The 19,598-nt window shown below is 51.8% G+C and overlaps 7 protein-coding genes across 7 annotated transcripts; 6 read left to right on the top strand and 1 right to left on the bottom strand.

The window, feature by feature from the left end:
- Nucleotides 1-6: 6 nt before the first annotated feature.
- On the top strand, nt 7-1,765 carry LRP88_12255 (major facilitator superfamily domain-containing protein; the record flags this gene model as incomplete). Its single annotated transcript, XM_083248649.1, has 2 exons — nt 7-601; nt 798-1,765. 2 exons carry the CDS (start codon nt 7-9, stop codon nt 1,763-1,765), a joined length of 1,563 nt encoding a protein of 520 aa, XP_083096079.1.
- A 2,136-nt stretch (nt 1,766-3,901) lies between these two features.
- On the top strand, nt 3,902-5,330 carry LRP88_12254 (uncharacterized protein; the record flags this gene model as incomplete). Its single annotated transcript, XM_083248648.1, has 3 exons — nt 3,902-4,872; nt 4,925-5,014; nt 5,075-5,330. 3 exons carry the CDS (start codon nt 3,902-3,904, stop codon nt 5,328-5,330), a joined length of 1,317 nt encoding a protein of 438 aa, XP_083096078.1.
- Nucleotides 5,331-6,410: 1,080 nt separating this feature from the next.
- On the top strand, nt 6,411-7,598 carry LRP88_12253 (major facilitator superfamily domain-containing protein; the record flags this gene model as incomplete). Its single annotated transcript, XM_083248647.1, has 1 exon — nt 6,411-7,598. The coding sequence occupies one exon, from the start codon at nt 6,411-6,413 to the stop codon at nt 7,596-7,598; it is 1,188 nt and encodes a 395-aa protein (XP_083096077.1).
- A 524-nt stretch (nt 7,599-8,122) lies between these two features.
- LRP88_12252 (uncharacterized protein) lies at nt 8,123-10,121 on the top strand (the record flags this gene model as incomplete). The annotated part of the gene is made up of 5 exons (XM_083248646.1): nt 8,123-8,469; nt 8,524-8,741; nt 8,958-9,157; nt 9,205-9,519; nt 9,570-10,121. 5 exons carry the CDS (start codon nt 8,123-8,125, stop codon nt 10,119-10,121), a joined length of 1,632 nt encoding a protein of 543 aa, XP_083096076.1.
- A 972-nt stretch (nt 10,122-11,093) lies between these two features.
- LRP88_12251 (M28 family metallopeptidase) lies at nt 11,094-14,341 on the top strand (the record flags this gene model as incomplete). The annotated part of the gene is made up of 4 exons (XM_083248645.1): nt 11,094-11,416; nt 11,469-11,774; nt 11,822-12,739; nt 12,787-14,341. The coding sequence occupies 4 exons, from the start codon at nt 11,094-11,096 to the stop codon at nt 14,339-14,341; spliced, it is 3,102 nt and encodes a 1,033-aa protein (XP_083096075.1).
- A 521-nt stretch (nt 14,342-14,862) lies between these two features.
- On the top strand, nt 14,863-15,795 carry LRP88_12250 (bifunctional triacylglycerol lipase/ester hydrolase; the record flags this gene model as incomplete). The annotated part of the gene is made up of 1 exon (XM_083248644.1): nt 14,863-15,795. The coding sequence occupies one exon, from the start codon at nt 14,863-14,865 to the stop codon at nt 15,793-15,795; it is 933 nt and encodes a 310-aa protein (XP_083096074.1).
- Nucleotides 15,796-16,749: 954 nt separating this feature from the next.
- LRP88_12249 (CFEM domain-containing protein) lies at nt 16,750-17,393 on the bottom strand (the record flags this gene model as incomplete). The annotated part of the gene is made up of 2 exons (XM_083248643.1): nt 16,750-17,120; nt 17,174-17,393. 2 exons carry the CDS (start codon nt 17,391-17,393, stop codon nt 16,750-16,752), a joined length of 591 nt encoding a protein of 196 aa, XP_083096073.1.
- Nucleotides 17,394-19,598: the final 2,205 nt, after the last annotated feature.

Raw genomic sequence — 19,598 nt, 5'->3', positions numbered from 1 at the left:
AGCACCATGTCGCAAACGAGTGTCGAACAACTAGAACCCCCATCGACTAAAGTCGGGGAGCCTCAAAGCAACTCAAAACAACAGAATGGATCTAACACCCAGGATCGGGACTATCACCAAAGTCAACCTCCCGAGACCGTCAGCGAGGTTCCTCCCTCCGCCTCCCACTATGAACCTGCATCATCGACCCCAAAGTCGAAGAAATCTCTGGCGCAGATTGCCACAGTCATGGCATCTCTCTGTGCTTGTGTCTTTCTCGCCGCTCTCGAAGTAACAATCGTGTCGACTGCCCTCCCTACCATCGCCTCCCATTTCGCCTCTGATTCTGGCTACACCTGGATCGGTACCTCTTTCGTCTTGGCTCATACCGCTTCAACGCCGTCATGGGGAAAGATCTCAGACATCTGGGGGAGAAAGCCAATCCTGTTGATTGCGAATGTCATCTTCTTTGGGGGAAGCCTCATTTGTGCTCTGGTCGACGACTTGGCTGCTTTCATTGCGGGGAGAGCCATCCAGGGGCTTGGAGCTGCAGGCATGCAAACCATGGTCAACATCTGCATTAGCGACATATTTTCGCAGAGAGATAGGGGCTTGTACTATGGTTTGACTTCTATCGTATGGGCAGTGGCATCTGGAGTAGGCCCTGTACTTGGCGGTGCTTTTACGGATCGAGTGAGGTGAGTGAGCTTTCCTGGGTGACTGTTCGTGAGTCTGACTTTGATCCAGTTGGAGATGGTGCTTCTGGATCAACTGTAAGTACACCCCTGATATTCGGAGGAGGCGCTAATCGCCCATAGTGCCGATTACCGCTGCCGTCTTTGTCCTCCTCATTCTCACCCTCAAGTTGCCCTCTCCCAACACTCCTGTCTGGGCAGGTCTGAAAGCGATCGACTGGCCAGGGAGTTTTCTGATAATTGGGGGCACTTTGATGCTTCTCTTGGGTCTCTATCTCGGCGGCGTCTACGAACCTTGGAATTCGGCACCAGTCGTCTGTCTGATCCTCTTTGGCATCATCACTGCCGGTCTCTTCATCCTCAACGAGTGGAAACTGGCCAAGTACCCCGTGATACCAGTACATCTGTTCAAAACCTGGTCGTCGGCTGCAGCATACGCCGTGACCTTCTTTCACGCATTCGTGTTCATGGGTGTCGCCTACTATCTCCCACTGTACTTCCAGGCAGTCCTTCTCGCAAGTCCTCTCCGATCAGGTCTTTACCTTCTCCCCTTTATCCTTTCAATAACGGTCACAGCCGCAGCGACTGGAGCATATATCCAACTTTCAGGGAAGTACCTCCCGGCTGTTCATATTGGTCTGGTCATTATGACTTTAGGCATCGGTTTGATGATTGACTTGGACCTCAACCTCAACTGGTCAAAGTTGATCCCATTCCAAATAGTGAGCGGAATTGGTGTGGGTATGAATTTTGAAGGCCCCTTGCTTGCAGTCCAGACCGTCGTCCCGCACAAGGACGTCGCAGCTGCTACCACGGCTATGAGCTTTGTCAGAACCATCGCCACAGCCATTTCTGTGGTTATTGGTGGCGTCCTCTTTCAGAACGAGATGAAAGGCAAGAAGCAGGCTCTTGTGGATGGCTTAGGGCCCCAACTTGCCCGGTTTTTCGATGGAGCAACTGCGTCCGCAAGCGTCGAAATCGTCAAGACACTAACTCCTGAGCAGCAACTGATCGTCAGGAGGGCCTTCTTCTACTCCTTGGATAAGATGTGGATCATGGTAAGCTTTTTAAATGAATTCTATGTGAACTAGCTAACAAGGTTAGTACACGACATTCTCAGGCGTGGGCTTGTTGCTCGGCTTCTTCATCAGGGCACAACACTTGAGCAAGGAACATGAGGCAGCAGAGCTGGGGATCCGCAAGAATGGCCACACGCCTGACTCAACAACATATGGAGTGGTAGCTTCGACGGGAACTGGCGAGGAACATGGCATGGGGCGCGTTTCTCCCAATCGTGAGGTTCTCCGACCAAGAGACTGATTCGTACCCGCAAGGGGGAGCTTAGTTTTGAGTGTCGACTGCATTCGCATATTAAACCTTGACTCCCACTGGATAGCCGCTGTTTATATTCTAGAAAGTCATCAAACTTGATGTTGAATTGTCGCATAAAAGTTATTAACAAGGTCCCCATGCAGCCAGTTGAACTTATCTGGCCCGATTGTGCAGTTCTAGAACCCTCCGATAAACTCGGCATCACCAAGATCGAATGCGATATGTGTTCACCCCACCGATATCATCTTCACCATGTGGCTACTCAAGCGTCGGGTCTTTGACAACAGAGGCGGCGACACCGGACAGAATCAAACCGGACATAATGAACCCTGGGAGAAGACGGAAAAGGATCTCCTCAAGAGTCCACTGTATAATTCAGCCACAAACCATCCCGAGAACCCCGCTGCAAACAATACCAATGTCTATGAATGGGATGCCAGAGTAGATGAAGTAGAGCGTTCCAGTAGTAGCAGCGTAGGACCAAATCGCAGCCAAAAACATCATTGCTGGAGGGTCCACCCCTGGTCGAGCGAGTCGCTCCATCATCCAACACGATGCTGTCGAGAATAACCACAATATCGGTTCGAGCAACACAAACAGCCCACTCTGCGAGCTCCTTTGCCTATGTTCCTCGAAAGAGTTCTTGTCTTTGTGATGATGTGGGTGTGGATCGTGCTGCTCGATTCCTCCTTCAGGATCTGGACATCGAGTATGGCCGAGTTTCTCTCTTAATCTCGGAAGGACGCTGGTTCCGATTCGTTCTTCGGTTGGATTGTACATCTCCTCGTGGTGTATCGGTGTGTTTTGAGGGCTTTCGATGCTGATAGCGTCACCGAGTTAGAGATTGATGGTCAAATGGGCTTGGGACCTACCAGATTGGCACCGCTTTCCCACTCAGGTTGTTGCGCATTATCACACAGTAGGCCTTCGTGTCATTCATTCTGTCCTCTTCGGGCGGCTGGTCTTTTGTTTCATTGAAGATGGAACCCGATTCCTTGCTTTGACTTCGTTGCTGAGCTGCAAACGCCATGACGCATAGAAGCTTTCTTGACTTGCGAGACTGGATGAAGTCTGTTGGTGTTTTCCCTGGTAGAAGTAATGAGGAGCGGGGGTTGAAACGAGGTCCGACTCATTCTCAAATCAGGCTGAGGCCTCCGACCAACTTGAGCTGCAACTGACGAATAGAATTCATTACTTCCTTGCGCTGCCACAGAATGGGAAGATGGGGACTTGAAAGCGAACAAGATAATGGACTATTCCTGCTTCGCTACTCCTCTCGCAGACAAAGCTTGTCGGCTTCGGTCCCTAGCCGCAGGTAGGCCCCTGATAATTCTTTGAAGAGCTTCCATCTGATTAGCGAAGGAAACATACCAGATCTAATCGAACAACTACCTGCTTGTTATTCGACAAGGTACGAATTCGCGAGGACTGTCGCCATGGAGGGGTCTGCGAGACACGAGGCTCGACCCTTGGAGCCAAACCCCGACGATGCCTTCGAATTTGAAAATACTCCCTTCGCTTTCAGTCCCGGCCATCTCAGCAAACTCATCAATCTCAAAAACATTCAGGTCTTCCAAGCCCTTAGAGGTTTTGAGAGCTTGGAGAGGAGGAGCTTGTGGAAGGACTTGGAAACCTACTGAAAGGAAAGACTCTCCCTTGATGAAGTAGCCTCTCCCTGTAACATCCCTATGGGTGACGCTGCCGAGCCGGTTCTAACACTTCCATGCAACGTTGTCACTGCAAATAACCGAACGACTTCTAAGTGGCACTTGCGAGATGCATACCCAGGCATAGTTGAAGGGCAACTCGCCGTCGGGGGTGCAAACAGGCGTAGCATGTTCAACGCAAGCAGGCCGAAAGCGAGCTCAGAACCTTCGTTTCTCACCCCATCCCGTATGAGAACACCCAAGAACACCTCCAAACTCTTCAAGATCCGGCGCTCAGAGAAGACCTGTGTGGTCTCTGTCCACGATATTCTGATCGGCGACTTGCTTCTCCTCGAGCCCGGTGATGTGGTTCCAGCTCATGGAATTTTGATCGATGGCTCAGGGATTTCTTGTGACGAATCTGCTTTGACAGGAGAGTCTGATCTAGTGAGGAAAACCTCGAGCAATGACGTGTACAAAGCCTTGAACGAGCCCCCTGAGGATGAAGGTCCGAAGCGAACTGGCAGCAAGGTAATTGGCGGGTCTGGTACCTATTTGGTTACAGCGGTCGGCCAGGACAACAGGTCCCTTCGACGCCTGGCTTCTCCCCCTGAACCAACCCCTGCCGAGGAGAGTGCCGTTCACTGGTTCAAGCGCTTTGGCTCTGGCCTGGTTGTCAATTGCTTTACCCTCCTCTGTGGCCTCTTCAACATCATTCTTGGCTCCTTGCAGCTCCTTTATGTGCCGGCCAAGCCGGCGCGCGGTGGAAAGAGTGTCTTGGAGACCATCTCGAAGATTGACTTTGAGAAAAGCTGCCCCCCCTTCATCTCTTTGGCCTTGTTGATTTCAACTTGTCCAAACCCCAACTCTATAATCGGCTTTACCGATTCCCTGCGGTCGTCACTTCTGGCTCTGGCGATCCTCACTGTCCAACACCGTCGTCGACTTAAGCCTGTTCTCGACCAGATTCTATCACCCTACCGATCTGTTGTTTCGGATGCCAGGAACTCACCATCTGTCAACGTCGGACACCGAACACAGCCCCGTTGGAAGTTGGCACTTACACTGCTAGCTTTTCTTCATACCGCCCCTGTGATAACTATAGTATGGGCACCTACACGCGCTCTCAGAATCGCAAGTGGTGTCACTGCTTCAGGTACCGCCGCTGCAGTTATCCCCCTACGCACCATCGATGGCGTTCCATCGTGGGCGTGGATTTCGTGAGCTTCTCCAAATATCTGAACCAAAACTCTGGGCTAATACTTTACGCAGAGACTATACGGTCTGGATAATATGCTTTGCCGCATACCTCACCCTACAAATTCACCACATTTCCCGCCATAGAGACCATCGTCGGCAACTGTCAGTCTCTCTGTGAAACTTCTTAAGCCAAGAAGCACCGTTGCTGACAATGATGCTTAGCTATCTCTTCTTGGTGATCCTCCTGGCAATACACTTTGCCATAGCTCTAGCGCAGAGCTCCCCCACACTGATCGATGGCTTCACCATCTTCGGACCTATGGTGTTGACTATCACCACATTTCTCATGGCACTTCTCTTTGGTGCCATTGCCGCCATGGAGGCACGAGGCGGCAATGATGGCGTTGAAGAAAACGCCTCCAGCACGTCACATCACCCTACCAGCATCGCCATGGCCGCGATGGGCATGTGTGCATGAACAGAACCCACAGGGAAAATTAAAGGCCTCGGATTCTGTTTTCGTTAAAATTCCCGACATTGGTTTCAACGCCTGAATTGTCCTGCCTTTGAGAAGGACGACTGATCACTCTTGGACTAGTTAAGGCGTTGGGCTGTTTATTCTTGGGTTGCCTGGGCAACATCAATATACAATTGAGTCCTTATTTGTTTGTCTACCGGTGACTGAAGAGTGGGAGTAGCAATATGCTCTCCGTTGTCGAGCAAAAGCGTTCTTATCTCCAGTTTTGATTCAGAGTCTCAGTCTGTTAATTATCACAGATTACTAGAGAACCTTGCAACTAATATTCTAATACCTCTTTATCTATTCGCTAATCCTTAGAGTCTATTCAGTATCAGCTCTCCCTAATTTTATATATTAATCTTCAATTATAGATTACCTGTAGCATCATATCACCTTGAGAAGGCTTTTCTAATTGCCGGCTCTAGACAGTCGAGTTACACAGCGATGTTGTACAGTGCTTGCATGCTTACCCACACTGCCATTATACGCGCCAAACCTACTAACGTTAAGTATCCACCCATCCATGTCTTCTCCCTCCACCACTCTCACCAACCCAGGCGATGACGATGACGATGACGATGGGTCAGGCAGAATTCCCAGCGTCCTCAAACGAGGAAATCCGCTCATCTCTTCTCAACCACCCCTCGGTGTCAGAAGACTTGTATGGCTGTGGTAATGATTCAACACAACCCCTGCTCGCCCGTCATGGGGAACCTCAGCAGCCAAACCAAGCGTTTTTGCGACAGGAAGCCGCCCTTGACACAGAAGCAGCGCGAAGAGTTCTCCAGAAAATTGACAGAACCATTATTCCTCTCTTGTTCATAACCTATATGCTCAGTTTTATGGACAAGATCATTCTCTCTAGTGCTGCGGTTTTTGGACTTCGTGAAGACAACGTACGCCCTCAGTCCCACATCTCGTGCGTGCCGTCGCTGATAAGCTGTATTACAGAAGCTCGAGGGACAGCAGTACAGCTGGGTCGGGAGCGTGTTTTACATGGGATATTTCCAGTGGACATATCCTACTAATCTACTTGTGATGCGTCTTCCTACTGGAAAGTATCTGTCTGCCAACACCCTATTCTGGGGGTCCGTTGTCACTCTTACTGCTGCATGTAACAGCTTTGGGGGACTCTTAACGCTGCGATTCTTGCTCGGAGTTGCAGAGGCCACCATCACACCAGGGTTCATGTTTCTCACTTCAACCTGGTATACTCGCGATGAGATGCCAACCCGCGTGGGGATTTGGTTCGCAGGGAACTCTGTCGGTGGCTTGGCCGCAAGTCTTCTCGCTTTTGGGGTTGGACACATTGATAACACCGCCATTCGACCTTGGAGATGGATGTACATCATCTTGGGCAGTGCAACCTTTCTCTGGGCGATTCCCATGTTCATCCTCCTCCCAGACAACATTTCAAAGGCCAAGTTCCTTACACCGAAAGAGAGGCAAGTCGCTGCCCAACGAGTAGCATCTGCCGGGACTGGGACAACCGAGAACACGTACTGGAAACAGGATCAATTTCACGAATGTTTGACTGATCCCAAGACTTGGTTCATTGTCGGAATCCAGTTGCTAACTCAAATTCCCAACGGCGGCTCCCAAAGCTTCGCCAACATTGTTGTGGAATCGTTCGGGTTCACCAATCTGCAGTCCACGCTCATTAACATCCCTTATTCTCTTTTGTCGGCTGGCATCATCTCTGGAAGCGGGTATCTCGCCGGCCATTTTCGAACCTTGAACTGCATCCTGATCATCGGCGTTATTCTTCCATGTGTCTTTGGAAGTGCCCTCATCTACAACCGGAGCCATTTACCTCACGGTGTGCATCTCTTCGCCTACTTTCTCCTATCAAGTGGCTCTGCAGCGATGCCTCTGAACATGGCCCTAGTCCAGTCCAACTACCGTGGCGTCACGAAGAAAACGACCATTACAGTAATGCTCTTTGCCGCCTACTGTATTGGGAACGCGGCAGGGCCGCATTTCTTTCGCGAATCTGAAGATCCACTCTACGAGACTGCCTTCAAGGCTATCATGGTCTGTTATAGTTTGGCTATCATCTGTGCTGCAGCCCTAAGAGTTTATCTCGGCTGGATCAACGCAAAGAGAACGCGGGAGGAAGGAATTTTAGGCAGTGCAGGATCTGGCGGTGTTTCGAGAAATGACGTTGGTGACGACTCTGAAGACATTACGGACTGGCAAGCAGTTGGCTTCAGATATCGACTTTAGCGATCTCAGAATGGGCTCTTAGTAGTAAATCCCCATACTCAATAACTAACATGAAGTATAAGCATACAAAGTCTTTTATACGGAGAGAAATCTCGAGACTTCCTCCTGCGTACGGTGCCGAGGTTGCTGCCCAACAGACCAAAGGGATCTCGGCAGCTTGTGCATCAGAATCCCACGCCACGACGACACAGCTCAAACCTTTGCAGGCTTTCCTGCGCAAAGATAAATTCAACACCCAGGTTTCGCGTTAACAGCACTACAGAGCATTATTCACGCTTACGCGTGAATGCAGTGCACTCAGGTCTGACTGGCCAAGCAGTCTGTTCCACATCACGTGTCATGCACTGGTAAAGCCGGCTCCACATTTCGCCGACCCCGAAGTCGCCCCCGATTCATTTCAAACCATCAAACAGCAGCCACTTCTGCCCCCGTCACTGCAAACAAAAGTCCAGCATCACCAACTGGACCCTTTTTCTTCATTTTACCCCAAGCGTATCGATTTTGATCGCGAAAAGTTTGGCAGGATGTCGTGGAGAAATCAGGGGATCACCGGATCTAACAACATCCCTCTTGGCAAGCGCCGCTTTGCAGAAGAGGATGGCCCCGATGGGTTTGTCGATGGCGACCGTGACTTGAAGCGCGGACGCGACCCCGAGCCACGAAGCGAAGCCGATGGGCCTCGACGACGCAAGAAGCGAAACAGATGGGGTGATGCCTCTGAGAACAAGGCCGCCGGCCTCATGGGACTGCCCACTGCCATCTTGTCCAACATGACGAGCGAGCAGCTCGAAGCCTACACCCTCCATCTGCGCATCGAAGAAATCTCCCAGAAGCTGCGCATCGACGATGTCGTCCCAGCAGATGGCGACCGGTATGCTTGCATTCATGCTTGATTCCCCCCCTGTTCATTACTGACGTTGCACAGATCGCCTTCGCCTCCACCCCAGTACGACAACCACGGTCGACGTATCAACACGCGAGAATACCGCTACCGCAAGCGGCTTGAGGACGAACGCCACAAGCTGATCGAGAAGGCCATGAAGACCATCCCTAACTATCATCCACCACAGGATTACCGTAGACCGACCAAGACGCAGGAGAAGGTCTACGTTCCTGTCAACGATTACCCGGAGATTAACTTCAGTATGATTGCTAACCCTTTAACCCTACTTACCAATGTCTTATCCCTGTTTCCCCTTTGGAGTTTGATCAGACTCACCATGACACCTTTGGGTGTCTTTGAGAGGCCTGGTCCTTCATCAATCGGACTAACCCTTCACTCGTTCATCTAATCTTTGCGAACTGCACACTGACACTAGCTCTCTCCCACTCAAGTTGGTTTACTTATCGGACCCCGAGGTAATACTCTGAAGAAGATGGAGGCAGATTCAGGCGCCAAGATTGCTATCCGTGGCAAGGGCTCCGTCAAGGAGGGCAAGGGCCGGTCTGATGCCGCTCACGCCAGCAACCAGGAGGAAGATCTGCACTGTCTCATCATGGCCGATACCGAAGAAAAGGTCAACAAGGCCAAGAAGCTCATTCACAATATTATTGAGACTGTAAGTTGACTGTCCAGCTACACAGTTGCTTGTACTAACATTCCCAGGCTGCTTCTATCCCTGAAGGCCAGAACGAGCTCAAGCGCAACCAGCTCCGAGAACTCGCCGCACTCAACGGTACCCTCCGAGATGACGAGAACCAGGCTTGCCAGAACTGTGGCAAGATTGGCCACCGCAAGTACGACTGCCCTGAGCGACAGAACTACACTGCTAGCATCATCTGCCGTGTCTGTGGTAACGCAGGCCACATGGCTCGTGATTGTCCCGACCGCCAGCGCGGTGCTAGCTGGCGTAATAACGATATGGGCGGCCGTACCGCTGGTCGCATCGGCGGTGGGGATGCTGTTGATCGCGAGATGGAGGTAAGAATTCCCGGTGTACTAAACACGGCTCAAATACTGACTCTGCACAGCAACTCATGCAAGAGCTTGGCGGAGGTTCTTCCAACGGACCTCCTGCGCGCATCGAGGCCGGCCCTGGCAGCAATGGAGACGCGAAGCCCTGGCAGCGTGGCCCTACTGGAGGACCTGCGCCTTGGCGTTCTCGCAACAATGATTCTAACGAGGGAGGTTCATCGGCTCCCTGGAGAGACCGCGGCGGTCGCAACCAGGATCACCACAGCGGCAGCAACGGCGGCGACAGCTACTACGGCCAAGGTTACGGCGGATCTTCCGGTGCCGCCGCGCCATGGCAACAACAGGCTCCCGGAACTCAGGGTGGGTATGCTGGATATCCTGGTTACGGCAGCTATGGAGCCGCTCCTGGAATGGGCGCTCCTCCTGGCCTGGCCGCTGCTCCTGGCGGCGCTCCTCCACCTCCTCCGGGTGCTCCCCCTGGCCTGGGAGATATCAACGCCTTCATCCAGCAGTACGCCGGAGCGGCGCCTCCCCCACCACCTCCTTCGGGCGATGCTCCCCCTCCTCCTCCCAGTGACCAGCCTCCACCCCCACCTCCCGGTGCCTAGATGAGGACAAGACTAACAGCCGTTGCTGGACATGGCACACTTCTGACACCACGTAAGGTTTTGGCCAGACAATAGGAGAAGTCTGGAGTATATCAGACTGGACCGGAGGATAACACGGGACCGGGCGATGCCTTTGACTGGGTTTGCAACTAACCACTGCGACTGAAAATTGTCTTTACAATTCGTAACGTTCTTGACGGCAAACTCATGTATTGCAGCTAGTCAGAAATCATCCAGCGGAAAACGGACTAATCGCGTAGGCAAAATGTATTGATTGTTTTAATTGTCTTTAAAGATTCTGTTCGTGATGTCGACTATTGCGACTCCTGAATAGACATGACATCTTAATTGTGCCTTAGTTGTGCCCTGGTGATAGCCTCAAGTTCCCGGTTTATGCACCCTGTTTTATGCAAATCATCCATGCCTAAGACCCCGCATGCAGCGGCTTTGGCGTCATTGTACGTACCTCACCCGAAACGGGGAGCTTGGGCCATGTGACAAGGGAAGCAACGCAATCGCCGCCGTCGCACCTGCCTCACCTCGAGTCCTACGACTTCACCCACAGTCGATTCGTTTAGGCGTTCTCAGCTCTCGAGGAAGGTGCTCAACGGCGTCGTGAGTGATCTACGGCGAGGAAGGCGCATCTTTTAGAGCGCGTCTCATCTTCTGCGTCTCCCTTCAGCTTCGTCGGATGACAAAGCTCATCTGACTGATTTCAGCAAGCTCCAGCCTTCGTGTCTCATCTTGACTTCTCTCTTCCTTGTCCTACGTGCTCCGTCTGCCTCTATCCCTACCATTCTACGCGTCGATTCGCAGTCTTACGATGATCCTGAAGAAATAGAAGGCATCCGTTTATTCACCTCGTCCCGCATCCCGTCGGCGCATCGACATTCGCGCTTCTCATGATCTTCACGCACCGCCCTCAGCCTCAGTGATTGAATCGACTCATCGCTGAACAGCGAGGCAGCAATCATGCGCTTCCAAAACCCCTTCGCCTTTCGGCCGGGTCCGGTCTCATTCTGGACCACCGTCATTTACCTCGCCCTCGTCATCCCTCTCATCTACGTCCACGAGACTGTCCCACCAGCTCCTTCGGATCGCTCACTCTACCAAGGCCTCAATTTGACCGAGGCATGGCTGGATCTTCAGACGATAAGCCGCGCATTCCATCCGTACAACAGTCACGAGAACGATGTAGTTCGCCAGTTTCTTATCGATCGCACCAAGGAGATTCTAGATCGCAACAGCATGCCCTACACGACTGAGACTATTGGTGGTGTGGATTGGCACACAAGGTGCGTCCTCATTGCGCATGTCGACAAAGACACCAAAACTAACATCTCACAGGACCGCTTTTGCGCGAACTCAAGATTCGGACCTCAATTCTCGTGATGAGTTTATCCAATCTCGACCTCGTGGGGCCACTCTTTTCGATGACAAGATCTCTAACGTCACCTGGACATACAACACAGCCAGGCCTACTGGTACCAACATCGCTAAGGGCACTTGGATGGGACAGTACTTTGAAGGAAACAACTACTACGTTTACATCCATGGAAAAGATGACCCCGAGGGCGATTGGTGGCGCTCAGAATCGGCTTACAAGAAGTTCCGAGGCCAAGGTGGTGTCCTCGTCAACTGCCATTTTGACTCGTGAGTTACCATGATCATCCTCTTGCGCTTCGCTCACATTATCACAGGGTCTCTACTGGCTACGGAGCTACCGATGACGGCATGTCTTGTGTGTCGATGCTCCAGCTGCTGAGCTATTTCACATTGCAGGGCCGTCAACCCAAGAACGGCATTGTTTTGCTCTTCAACAATGCTGAAGAAGATGGTCTTCTTGGTGCCCGAGCCTTTGGCTACAGTCCTTTGCTGCACTTCACACATACTTTTGTGAACCTGGAAGGTGCGGGAGCTGGTGGCCGTGCTATCCTCTTCCGAACTACCGACTTGCAAGCTGCCAAGGTGTACTCCAAAAGCCCTCATCCCTTCGGATCTGTTGTCGCTGCCAACGCCTTTGAGAGGGGCGTGATCAAGAGTGCGACCGATTACGAGATCTTTGCCGACATTTTCGGACAGCGTGGAATGGACATTGCCTTTTACGCTCCTCGTGCTCGATACCACACCAACCAGGATGATACTCGCCACACCTCTGTTAACAGCATTTGGCACATGCTCTCGGCGGCCCTCGCATCGACTGAGAGGTTTTCACAGATTACCGGCAGTACATTCCATGGCGATCGATCTGATGGGAAGTCTGACCTTGTGCAGAATGGTAAAAAGGCCGAGGGTGTGTGGTTCGACATTTTTGGCTCAGCTTGGGCTGTCTTTGCGCTTAGGGGGCTGTTTGCATGGTCTCTAACGCTCCTCGTCGCCACACCCTTGATTCTGGTTGCCGTCACTTATATTCTGGCGCGGAAGGACAAGTACTACTTCTTTTCCAGAGACATCAAGATGCACCACGATATTAATGATGATCCGGTTGTGCTGGGTGGCTGGAAGGGCTTCTTGCGCTTCCCGTTTGCCCTCGCCTTCGCAGGGGCCCTTACTATTGCGTCCACGCTTCTTCTTGCTAAGTTCAACCCTCTCATCATCTACAGCAGCCCTTATGCGGTGTAAGCACCCCAAAACTCGGCCTAGGTGGTTAACTAACATGTTCTAGGTGGTCCATGACTCTCTCGATCTTCTACTTTTCGTTTTGGCTTATCATGCGAGGAGCCAGCTTTGTTCGCCCGAGCGCCCTTCACCGTGGATACGTTCTCATCTGGCTCTTTACCCTTGGCTGGGGTTTGCAGGTTGTGGGTGCTGTGGCGGAGGATCGCATGCACATCGCCGCCCTATATGCGACTGTGTTCCTCCAGTCTGCTGTCTTCCTGGCCTTGTTCATCTCTCTGTTGGAGCAGTTCGCCCTTCTTGGAAAACACGATTTTGCCATGCAGCTACATGATGCCCATCAGGCGCGAGATATCTCAAGCCATGGCACTGACCACGAGTCGCGACCCCAGCCCGAGGAGGAACCTGCTCAGCCTGAGGGCGACGACGACGCATCCGAGGATGCAACGGAGACAACACCCCTCAGAGCGAATGAACCAGGCTATGGATCCAGCACTAGGACATCATTTGCCGCCACTTACCGTCGCTCCGTTGCGGACAACGCACCCTCCCCGCCTAGGATGCGAAGATATCAACCTTACGAACATGAGCAATCGTGGTCGGGGCGACTCCCTTCTTGGACTTGGATTATCCAATTCCTTCTCTTGGCCCCTGTACCTGTCATCTTATTTGGCAACCTCGGCCTAGTTGCTATGTCTGCTTTGCAGATGACAGGCACAGATGGTGGCAGCCTCCTGGTGCCCGTACTGACTTTGGGTATCGTGAGCATTTTCCTCTTGCTCCCGCTCACACCCTTTATCCACCGCGTCTCGCATCACGTCCCCATGTTCCTGTTGTGTGTATTCGCAGGCACCTTCATCTACAACTTGGTTGCCTTCCCGTTCTCAGACAGCCACCGCTTCAAGTTCTACTTCCAGCAGGTTGTTGACCTTGATAATGGTACTGACACTGTTTCCATTGTGGGACTGGAGAGGTTTTCGCGCTCGGTCATTAAGTCATTGCCGAGTGCTAGCAGTCAGGACATTAAGTGTGAGAAGGCTGTTGGGCGAGATCTCATGGAGTGTCTGTACGACTCATCTACTCTGTCCCCTCACTTGGTCGAAGGCAAGACACCTAGAGAGTTGATCACTTTTGAGACGGTGGATGGCACGAACGCGTCGAAGGGACGACTCCGAATCGATGCCTTGGACTCGAGACTTTGTTACCTTCACACGTCGCGACCGATTTACGGTTTTGCTGTTGATGGCGGAGCCGCAAGAGATCCTCGCTTTGGTGGATTCCCCTCAGAAGGGTTTAAGACGATCCAACTTTGGCGACGCGATCGGGATCGGCCTTGGACTGTGAATCTCTATCTGGACGAGCACGCTCAACAAGCTGACAAGTCATTTGAGGGAGAGCACAGCAAGCGACTGGGAGATGGCTCAGTCGTGCACCGTCGGGCGGATGATCGTCTCGAAGTGACGGTTCGGTGTGCTTGGAGCGATGCCAACAAGCCAGGAACAATCCCGGCGCTTGATGAGCTTCTTAAGTACATGCCAACTTGGGCTGCCGTTACCAAGAAGAATGTTGGTCTGGTGGAAGTGCGCAAGACATACAAAGTTTGAGTATGAGACGTGTTGTTTGAGCCTTGCAAGGACATTGGCAAGGGTTGGATTCGTGTATGGTTAGAGTGACTGAGATTTGGGTTTGCGAGCGTCGGCGTTGGCCACGCCTGGAGTTTGGAATCGGCTGCTTGGGTACGACCTATTGTTGATTAAACACGAAGCATAAACAGCTGCCATTGGGATTGTGAGAAAGATAATACAATCGCATTGATTAAGAGGTTTGAAACGTTTGTTCACGTCTGTCTCAGAATACGCCAAACGACAAACCCGGCAATCCATCATTGCCATAGGAAGTGAACAACTTCCAGACTCATCATTTCACGGTCCGATGTTCATATAAATAATTGATACAAAGCATTCATGATTTGTGGTATTGTTCCGATCTCGACTTCTATCGATAGGCGCAACTCTCGGGTAGCTCGGGTTATCCACCAAACGTATCTTGGCGTAATCCACTTCTTCGGGCGTTGACTTAACTTCAACAACGTTCCCGATCGCGAGACAACTGACTGAGACTCAAAATGGTCTCGAATATCTGGCTGCCATCAAATAGGCACAATGAAGCCACTCATCATGCACTTATATACTACGTGTGCGGCAATCCCGGCCTCATTGAGTACTACACCGACTTCTTGAAGCTGCTTCGCGGTCTCCTCGATAAGGTCGAGCACGACACGGCCTACGATATTTACGGCAGAAATCTCCTTGGATTCGTTGACGATGAGCATGAGCCTTTTGGCCCCGAGAACCAGCCATGGGATCTCAATGGCCAGATTGAGGGTATCTACGACGACGTGGCGGCTAGACGTGTCGACTCGAAGCCGTATGACTTTGTCATCCTCATGGGCCATTCTGTTGGGAGTTATATCTGCGTTGAGATATTTCACAGGCACTTGGAATCTCCTGAGCGGGCACCTCACCTGAATCTTCGTCATGGCTTCCTTCTCTTCCCGACGTTGACGCATATTGCTCGTTCGCCAAGCGGTCTCAAGGTCACTGCACTTCGTCGCGCAGTGCCTTTCCTCGATACCACCACGCACATTGTTGCGCGGCTTCTCCTCAGTTTCTTAACAGTGGCAGGTCTGACGTGGTTGGTGCAGCGAGTGATGGGTTTCACTCCCCCAACAGCGTCCGTGACAGCACGCTGGCTCAAGAGCAGGGACGGCGTGCGACAAGCGGTTCACTTGGGCATGTCGGAGCTCGAAACAATATGCGAAGAGCGATGGAGCGAAGAACTCTGGGCCGCAAGCCAAGGACCCAAGGGAGACGCACCTCGATTCTTTGTGTTTTACGCAAAGTCAGATCACTGGGTCGACGACGGCGAAAGAGAGGGCTTCATCGAGAGGCGGAAGGGAGGAGTTACGAAGATCGAGGTTGATGAGGGAGATATCCCGCATGCGTTTTGCACGAGAGATGGTAAGTCTTCAATGGTCTGTGTTGATGAGTTGTGCTGATTTTGGTAGATGCGAGTTTGGAGGTTGCGAAGAGGGTTTGTGGGTGGGTTGAGGAGATTGATCGAGTTGGAGAGAACCATTGATGGCAGGTTTGAGGTGATGTAGAGGTTGGGTAATGCTTGGAGGGCTTCATCATGGTGTATATCGCGATGGATTGGGTTGATGCACCACGGATAACGAACAATGGAGTATATACACTTGGTTTCGTATTGACCTAACACGTAAAACAGTTCCCAACAATACAAAGACGGTTACAGAGGCGACACGTTTATCTCACGGACATGTCTTTGGGTGACATCGCTGGTGGTTGCTCATTGGAGACCCCGCACATCGGAGTGAAACATTCAACGTCATCATGGTGATGTCCAACAGTCAATACGGGATGAGTTCCGATTCTGTCAAGGGCCCGGTCACTCCATAGAAATGAACCCATGGAAGCAAAGAAGAAACCTGTTAGCAGCCCATTGTCAGCTGAACAACCAAGATCAGTCGCCACGGCGACGAAACAAAGGGCCGAGATCGCCTTTCCCCGCAAACTTTACCAGCCAGAGATGCCGCCCAGCTTCTAATTCCGGCACTCTTGGCACTTCTAGAAAAGGGCGTTGGACGGCGTTGATTTGACGGCTCTGACAACCCACACGGCGTCACCTAGCGTCGGCCGAGGGTAAAAAGATGGTGTGTTGACGACGGCAAGTGGTATGATGTTCTTTTTAAGAGAGAACTTTTGTAAAGACAATAGAGAGGTGTAAGCATCACTTGTGTATTGACGATAGCTTTTTGGTCTAGAGACCATTACCATTAACCCATTTCTTGTCATTCCTAATTACAACGTCCCAATTCCATGTGGAATTCTCATTGTGCACTTGAAACCGTTCCATGAACCATAGCCGGCATCATAAAATCTCACATCTAAGCCATTCCTGGCAAGATGGTCTTTCATGAATACCTCATAATTTACAGAGCAATGGCAGCGAGGGCAACCATGGCGATGGCACCAACACCCTTGAGGCCAGCAGCGCCGTTGACCTCGACGGTAGAGGCGCTGGGGGTAGAGACGGGAGCAGCGGAGGTGGTCTCGGGGGCAGAGGTGGTGGAGACGACGGGAGGGACGGTGGTGCTCTCCTCCTCGGCCTCGGAGGTGGTCTCGGCGGCGGCAGAGGTGGTGGCGGCAGCCTCGCTCGTGGTCTCGGGAGCAGCGGAGGTCTCAGCGGCGGCGGAGGTGGCCTCGGCAGCGGTGGTCTCTGCCTTGGAGGACTCAGCGCCGGACTCGGAGCCGCCGCTGCCGGGGTTCTTGCAGAGACCCTCAGTAGCAGGGAGGACCTTGTCTGAGAAAAGAGTCAGTAAACATTCAAGATGCAAATGTATAGGTGAGACATACTGATGGCAACGTCGGCACCGCACTTCTCAATCACGCAAGAAGTAGCCTTGCTGCGGACATCGTCAAAGTTCTTGCAGACGCAGGTGTAGTCGGTGGTCTTGCAGTCCGTCTCGCTCTCGATGGCATCGTCGAGGCAGGGAAGGGCGCAGGAGGGGATGTCACTGCGAGACTGAGCCTGGACGGAGGCGATGAGGGCGAGGACAGCGAGAGAGAACTTCATCTTGACTGATTTTTGTTGTTTGAGTGAGAGCTTGAGAGGCTTGTAAGAGACAACGAATGAAGACTGGTCCAAGTGATAGCGAGTGGATGAGGAGGAAGTGAAAGGAGAGGATGAGATGGATGGACGATGGCCCTTTATGTATGCGAGTCTACTCGACGACAAGCTTCGGCATCACACTGCATTGGCTTCTTTTGCTTGATTTGTTAGTTCCCATGTCATTGCCAGGGCGAATACGACCAGCCTTTCCCCTTCTTCCTCCAGCTTTTCCCCGCGATGAGGTGGTGTGGATGGACCGGGATCCAAGCGACGAGCCGGGGGAAGCAAGACAGGGGGAGGGCGTGTGGCAAAGGGAGTCTCTCGGAAGGTTTCCATGTGCGTGCAAGTGTGCGTGTGGTAACTATTCCCAGACGAGACATTTGTTGGAGACGGACGACGTTTCCGCATTTGAACCACACCACCGAGGGGAGAGGGGGGAAAGAACTTTTTTTGTTCAAATTTCGGGGGTTGGCCAAGATTGAAGATGAGCTCGGTCGATCCACCCCCGGATTTCGGAGGTGAATCCTGTATAGGTTCATGTGAGCCGATGCTTTCTTCTGGGGAAATGGGGAGTTTCTGGAGATCTTGATATTAGATGCCGAGAAATCCGGGGATCGCAAGTTCACCGCTTGAGTAAAGACAAGGGGAATGACAACATGAACAGTTCAAATGACAACACAGGCAGTTCAATACTGACAATAATAGTGCCCGCAGGTATAACGTAAAAGGACATCCAGCTGCCCCCGGGACATTGCATTGGGTCACATGCTAAGGCCGATCTTGTCCATCCAAGAACAGTCCCTCGGCCGATTCGACCACCCTAGTACAACTTGAGCGACAAGGCCGAAGAAAATTAACATTTTCAGCAACACCCCCAAAAAACCGGTTCTTTTTTTCGGGGTAACTAAATGACTGATTCGACGGAGATGAGTGTGGTAATACAGTAACAGGGCGGGCGCCAGACATGCAGGAACCGGGATGAGGCGTCGATGGTTAAGGTGAACTTTGCTGCTAGAAGTTGTCTTGATGTTTATTCTGAGATGCCCTCATATGTCAATTCACCTGTTAACACTCAATTGACTGTTAACGAGCCATAACAACGCCTCTCTCGACCCATGCCATACCCCCTACCCTCAACCAACCATACACTAACCTCTCATTTCCAACCTCAATCGCCAAGAAGGCGGTACGTCCGGGGAAGAACTAACACCACCCTGTCTCTCCATTCCCATTTTCCCTCCCCCGCATCCCAAACCCCGCGGGTATAACTCCACCCCTGTAGCTGAACAAGGATCTTGACCAACTCGCCTTCCTTGTTGGAAGAGAACTACTGTCATCACCCATGTCCTTCTGCCGCCACGCCGAGGCTCACATGAAAGCCGCATGCTTTGGTCAAGAGGAATAACTGAGGACCCGGGAGAGCCGCGTGCACGGTTGGTGTCCGTAGTTGCCGACTTGGCGAGTGGCCTTGTGGAGAGGTGGATGAGCTGGAAATTGTTGGTTGCATTGCATTTGGAGAGCTAGGGAGGGTATCAGGTATTGCTGTGGTGGATTGCAGTACGATCGTACTACGTAGTATACGCGGGTTAGATTCTTGGAGAGGTTGGTACAGTAACAAGGACAGGTTGTGAGCCGTCATTTACCGACCTTGTCTATCGGATGTCGGCGTTTGTCGTCTTGATCCCTTAAGGATCTACAGCTTCAGAACTGGTGTATAATCCACACAATTCAATGCTGAAAAATATGAATCTATTCATGCACAATCATGCATAAAACATCGGCATTTAGCAAATTAAGCTATCTTGTGAAGCATCGGACCATGGTGATGGAGTGAACAACTTGGAGTGGGTGTGAAGGAGTACGTAGGCAACTGCGCAAATTTCAAGGAACCCGGCCAGTCTAATCCATCAGCTCATCAAGAATAGAAAGATCCAGTCCAACTTCTTGCTCTCTTCGGGCAAGGTGCATCGTCACATCCAGGGGCATCCAACGCCGGCACATGTCGGGACACACGCCAAGATCGAACCACCATCAAACTCAGGCGCTTGAAAGACCCAGAATCAGCTCTCATGACATCAATAGAGGATCTCTAATGTTACTCTGAGATGTGGAAATCAAAAACTGCATACGACTTTAGCTACGCCGTTGAAATGCATTGCGTCTCCTCAC

The sequence above is a fragment of the Fusarium phalaenopsidis genome (assembly GCF_050370095.1).
Source record: "Fusarium phalaenopsidis strain FUZ10S chromosome Unknown contig_32316, whole genome shotgun sequence".
Classification (NCBI taxonomy): domain Eukaryota; kingdom Fungi; phylum Ascomycota; class Sordariomycetes; order Hypocreales; family Nectriaceae; genus Fusarium; species Fusarium phalaenopsidis.
The sequence above is the reverse complement of the archived record's forward strand: the minus strand, read 5'-3'. Positions and strand labels throughout refer to the sequence as shown.